Source organism: Canis lupus, chromosome 30, assembly GCF_011100685.1.
Source record: "Canis lupus familiaris isolate Mischka breed German Shepherd chromosome 30, alternate assembly UU_Cfam_GSD_1.0, whole genome shotgun sequence".
Lineage (NCBI taxonomy): Eukaryota > Metazoa > Chordata > Mammalia > Carnivora > Canidae > Canis > Canis lupus.
The window spans coordinates 17,086,083-17,092,082 of record NC_049251.1 but is presented as its reverse complement, the minus strand read 5'-3'; the positions used below and the strand labels follow the sequence as shown (position 1 = coordinate 17,092,082).

Genomic DNA, 6,000 nt, shown 5'->3' with positions numbered 1-6,000 from the left:
CTTTTTTTTTTTTAAAGATTTTATTTATTTATTCATGAGAAAGAGAGAGAGAGGCAGAGGGAGAAGCAGGCTCCATGCAGGGAGCCCGACATGGGACTTGAACTCCAGGTCTCCAGGATCATGCCCTGGGCCAAAGGCGGGGCTAAACCGCTGAGCCACCCGGCTGCCAGGTCTTAAAGGGCTTCTTAAAGGGAGAGGAGGCCTGCAACTGAGATCAATCTACACTCTAACCTGTCTGAAGCCCACAAAGTTCTCTTTGAACGTTACACAGAAACCAATATCTTTCTTTTAATCAGACCACAATTTTTGGGGCTGTGATGAGTAACTTATTCTTTTCATCCTATTCCAGTTGCTTCTTTTCTTTTTCACTAACCCTATCAAATTACTGAATAGTATTTACTTATTATTCAGCTATTTAGATAACAAAAAAATACACAGACCAAAGAACAGTATAGATCATTTTGTATTTATTACATATTTAACTGAATTTTTTCCAATTACAGAATTCAACTCCAAAATAAGGTAATTAACGCCTACTAGGTTGTTATTCTCATTTGCATTTGTCTCTCCTAAAATTTTAACACAGCAAAACACCTTAAAGACACGCGAATAGGTTCAGTGCACTTTCAGGGGCTCACGATCATGAGACAAAGACCACATTTACACCCATAAAAAAAGAAGACAGAGCTCAATATTTTACAATATTACTGACATGAAAGAAAAGAAAAAGCACAATACTGCATCTTCAGCACAATTGTTTTGGTAGAGGCTAGTATTTTACAGTTTAAAATACTGCCTCTCTACAGAGCACATGCTGTGCTTGGCATGCTTGGCACATTAGCACTTCGTAACTGCTTGGCTTCCCTCTGCAGTTTCAGGACCCTGCCTCAGGGCCCACTCTCCCCTGAGCCAATCTGTCCGCCTCCACATGGACTACTCTGGTGGGTGCCTGATCCTACTCCATTCACCTGCTCTTAAGGCTTTGCTAGGTGCCCTCCCGCCAGCCTCCCCCAAGACCCATGCTTGCTGCCACCTGCACGCTCCGTGAAGGAGCCTGGCGCAGAACTCCCACAGCTGCGTAGCACCCTCGCCCTTACTCCAGATGCCGCCCCTTCACCTGACTCAACTGTGACTAGAAGGCAAAGAAATCATCTACCCACAAAAATCATTCTCCCTACGTTGTAGTCACATCTCCTGCAACGCAAAAAAGGCTGGTGACACCTGATTTAGAATTTAAAACATTGAGTTAATTTAGGCAGAATATATGCTGCTCTGAAACTCTTTAAAACCTATTCTTACTGTTGCTTTAAAACTGTAAAAATATAAACATTGTAAACATTCTACTAAATATTTCCATGGAAACTCACCCTACTTTTCATTTAGTGAGTTCAGAAAGAACAAAAGTGGCACTATGTTCCCTTTGGCAGGCCAGAGTGATGGCCCCGGCCCCAACCCACTATTACACATCTCCCACCATCAGATAGCTCTGTTGGCCAAGCCATGTCCTTCATGACAACTGACGCTGCCACTCATGAACAACCTTGCAACCAAGGAGCACTACAGCTCACTAATCTCTCCTAGGTAGTTGTCCATTTGCTTGCTGGGCACCTTCCACCCACTGTGCCATACTCAACCCAGCCTTAATGCACAGAAGGATACGAAAAAACCGGAGCACCTCTTTTGCCATACACTGCATTTCTCTACAAAATGAGAGGGTAATCCTATTTCTTTGTCAGAATAAGAGCAGAATTGGTGGTGGGGGGGGGGGGCGGGGGCAGGAAGCTGTGGACAGAGGTAGAAATAAAGAAGCTGTTAAGTCTAGCCACCAGTGTCTACTACACCCCAGAGAGACCAACCTCTTTCCCTTCACCATGACACTGCTGGGAGCTTGAAGATGATTCAAATTTTCTACCCAAAAGGAGATACCTAAAGATACCTAAGCAGGAAATTCCAGTCACCTATCATTGCTCTTGTAGCAAGGTTTTACTGCATGTTTTTAAAAGCATGAAATTAACAAGATATCACATTTTTTAAAATGAATAATATTAAAATTAATTTTTAAAAATAGCACTTTTGTTTTTAGGGAGGAAAACACTAGACATGAAAAACTAATGAAATCCATCATCTCTGGGGAACTCCCTTAATAATCTTCATCAGCTATGATTAGTCAGATCATTTAAACCAAAATTCTACACCTGGATGATAAGCAGTGCCAATTAACCAGAAAACTAACTGCGATGACTTAAAACTATATTACTAGAACAGTCCCCATGAAGTGTCAGAAAAAGTGAAATAATAAATATTTTCCACAGCACCATAAGATTTTATAAAATACTTACTATTTCGGTTTTTAACTTTAACATACAATCTCAAGATGGTGGTCCATCATTCATATGAGGCTTAACTTCTTCTTTACTAAGAAGAGTTCTGACACAGGCCATAAAGGCAAACTATAACACGAAAATGATAAATTTTACTGAAGAACTTGTATGGTATACTTAAGCAGTCACTGTTTTGGTTGTACCCACTCAGTACTAGTGGATTCAAAAGCCAGGAAAGATGGTTTTGCCATTTATACTCACAAAATTAGTTTGTCAAAAGGACCTAACTGGACCTAACTGGTAACTAAGATATTCACCATAATTAAAAAGTTCTTTTGTATCTATTTGCTTTAGTACTGTGTGTTCTTATGGGTTGTGTTTCCATATGACAATATTTTGTAAATGGCTCTGGGTTTCTAAAATAAGAATAGTGATTCACTTTAAATTTTAAAAATAAATGCAAGCGGAAAACAGACAAATTCTGTAGCCAAATTATCTGCAATTATGTGTAACAAGTTATCCACAATAAAAACTATATCACAGACTGAATCCCCCCAATATCCAGCATGCTCATGGATCTCCTGAATTGTTAGTGTGTACTGTGCCAACTTAGTTCAATACCAATCTAAGCAAAACATAATTGAAAGTAATGACTTGCCTATCAAAAAGCTAATACTGCATTCCAAAACCAAATACGAATTAGGTTTGGGATTATCAATGCCATGTCCATCTCCCTTCAATTAATGTGGAGAACAGAGACTTGGTTTTACTACAAATCAACTAACACTACAGTAAATTTGCTATAAAATTATTTATAACAAAATAAATATTTTCAGTCCCTCTACACTAAGTGACATATAAATCATTAACAGTTTATAACATTAGGTCACTTTTTTGGGACCCAAACATACTGTACAATCCTGAGTAAAAGATTAAGGATACAGTTTCTTGGGGACCTTTCTTGATCACGATTCATAAAGAAAACACAAAGAACCACAGCTTATAATAATCCCCATTTTCATTAGAAGTACCAAGAGTTCTTTTTACTTTGGTAAATAAGTTTATCTATGTAAACCATTTATTCTGATGGAGTAAAATATCAACAGAGCTTCTGCTAGGATCCCTCCATCACCTTTTGACACTGATACAGTAAGTAGTCAGGAAGAGAAGAGCAGGAGGATCTGAACCACAAGGCCAATACATCACCATGAACTCGAAAGTGCAGCAAACAGGGGATGGATGGGAGCAGTTGACAGGCCAAAAGCCCTTCGTTGCCTACAACAAAACAAAAATTAAAAATTCCTAAGACAAAAGAACTAAAATAGACACTTCTCCAAAGAAGATATACAAATGGCCAATAGGCACGTGAAAAGATATTTGACATCACTGATCAGTAAGGAAATGTAAGGAACTACTCATATATATATGATATATATATCATATACATACACACACACACACACACATGCATACACATACACACATACTTTCATGTATATATAAACACCGTTGGTGAGGATGTGGAAAATTGGGAACCTCTGTGCACTGCTGGTGGGAATGTAAATGGTGCAAATAATGTGGAAAATCATATGGTAGTTTCTTTAAAAATTAATATAGAATTATATAACCAAAAGAACTGAAAGCAGGGACTTGAAACCAAATAGCTGTACACTCACACTCACAACAGCATTATTCCTAGTAGCCAAAAGGCAGAAGCAACCCAAGTGTCCTTCAACACATGAATGGATAAACAAACTGTGGTATATTCATATAATGAATAGTATTCAGGCTTAAAAAGGAAAGATATCTTGACACATGGTACATGAATGAACGTTGAAGACATCACGCTAAGTGAAATAAGCCAGTCACAAAAGGACAAATATTGCATAATTCACCTAATATGAGACACCTAGAGTAATTGAATTCATAGAGACAGAAGGAAGAATGGTGTTACTAAGAGCTAGAGGGAATGATAAGTTAGTGTTTAAAGGGCACAGGATTTTAGTTAAGGAAGAGGAAAAGTTCTGGAAGTGATGGTGGCAACAGTTGTACAACAATATGAATGTACTTAATGTCAATGAACTGTACAGTTAAAATTGGTTAAAATGGAAAATTTTGTTATGTTTTACCACACAAAAAAAATACTTAGTTTGAACAACACACTCATTTGAAAGATACTCATAACAGGAAATACAGCTCTAAGAAATTTGATACTCGTAAAAGTTGATTCGTGCTCTGTGAGAAAGCCCCTATAACACAAGATTGTCTTTATGTAACTCTACGAACCTATAATTTCAACAACATGAAGTCTTAGTTTCTGTTGCAGGGTCTTTAGGGCAGAAGACAGAGCAGCTTGAGATTCTGACACTTTTACATTTTGCTTCACATCATTTGCGAAGGATAACCAGAGTTTGCCAAAGTTTTCAGTTGAGATTTTTAACGGTCTGAAAATAATTTTTAAAATTAGATTTATGTCCAAAAGAATGAAATTAATTCTAAACAAACAAACAAATACATTTCAAATGACTCATGAGAATAAAACAATCGTTGTAAATCTGGGTCCCACAAAATTTGTTTTTAAACTATGTTAAGAATGCTTACCATCATACTCCAAACTGATGAAAATACTGAAAAAAAGATGTTATTAAGGTGTAAATGTCTTTTCAATAAATCACTCACTTCTCTCTTTATCTGAGCATTAGTCATTTCAGTAAAATTTTACAAAGTGATTTCATGAATCATTCAAATATAAAACTTTCTTTCACATATACTTTGGATTTGGGGATAATAAGACACTACATCCTGTACAGAGTATGAATACAAAGATCTAGCACCTTATGTAAATTAGACCGTGGAAAGGATTTTAACAAATGTATTTTTTAAATGTCTCATGACACTTAAGATCAAATAGTTAACGTTGGGTCTCTAGAGTGGGGGTAGAATTATAGGGAACTTTTATATTCTACTTATATTTTTCTATACCATCTGAATTTTTATAATAATTATACATTTATTCTTTAATTAGGAAAAATATTTTTTAAAGATACACAGGATTTTTTTGTTTTTGTTTTTGTTTTTTTTAGATACACAGGATTTTATTAATACACACAGAAGACCTGTTTATCATATGTATTGTGCTTGGTCAGGTTACTAATGCTCACCATGGGATACACCCCTACAGTCAGAACATGTTAGTTCTTAGAAGGCTGGATTCTACGTTATTCAGCACCAAAGGCAGAAACACTCTTTGACAGAGAGAGAAACATGTTCTTACTAAAAGATTTTAAAGAGTAGGCAAAAATTACAACAGTGTAACACAAGTGAATGTGTGAAGGTTAAAGAACTTTACAGATACTCATGCGTATTCTGCACTCTTGGTTCACGTGGCTTTTTCTAAAAAATGTCTGAATACAGTACAATATTACCATAAAACTAAATGAAGGAAGAGTGAAGAAGCTGTCTTCAATTATTTGGTAACACTGCAGAGTGCCTAGTATGATGCTAAATACTTATTATATCTCTAATAGAAGTTTAATAACCCTGAGTAATTTGCTTACAGATCTCGGAAGCTTAATAAACAGATTTTATGAAAGAGTTAATCAAATATATGAAATATAAATGAGAGAAGCTTCAAAAGCTTTTTTAAAAAGCCAGGCAGATTCTCTAAAGTTATTTCAGA

At 36.3% G+C, this 6,000-nt stretch overlaps 1 protein-coding gene across 2 annotated transcripts in view; it reads right to left on the bottom strand.

Moving 5' to 3' along the window:
• Nucleotides 1–445: 445 nt before the first annotated feature.
• The window catches only part of AP4E1 (adaptor related protein complex 4 subunit epsilon 1), a 55,096-nt gene continuing 49,541 nt past the window's right edge, over nucleotides 446–6,000 (bottom strand). For both annotated transcript variants that reach the window (XM_038580414.1, XM_038580415.1), the window contains exons 20-21: nucleotides 4,608–4,765; nucleotides 446–3,596 (exon numbers count right to left, since the gene is read on the bottom strand). In XM_038580414.1, coding sequence (XP_038436342.1) covers nucleotides 3,436–3,596; nucleotides 4,608–4,765 — 319 coding nt within the window. In that variant the 3' untranslated portion in view covers nucleotides 446–3,435. The remainder of the gene's footprint in view (nucleotides 3,597–4,607; nucleotides 4,766–6,000) is intronic.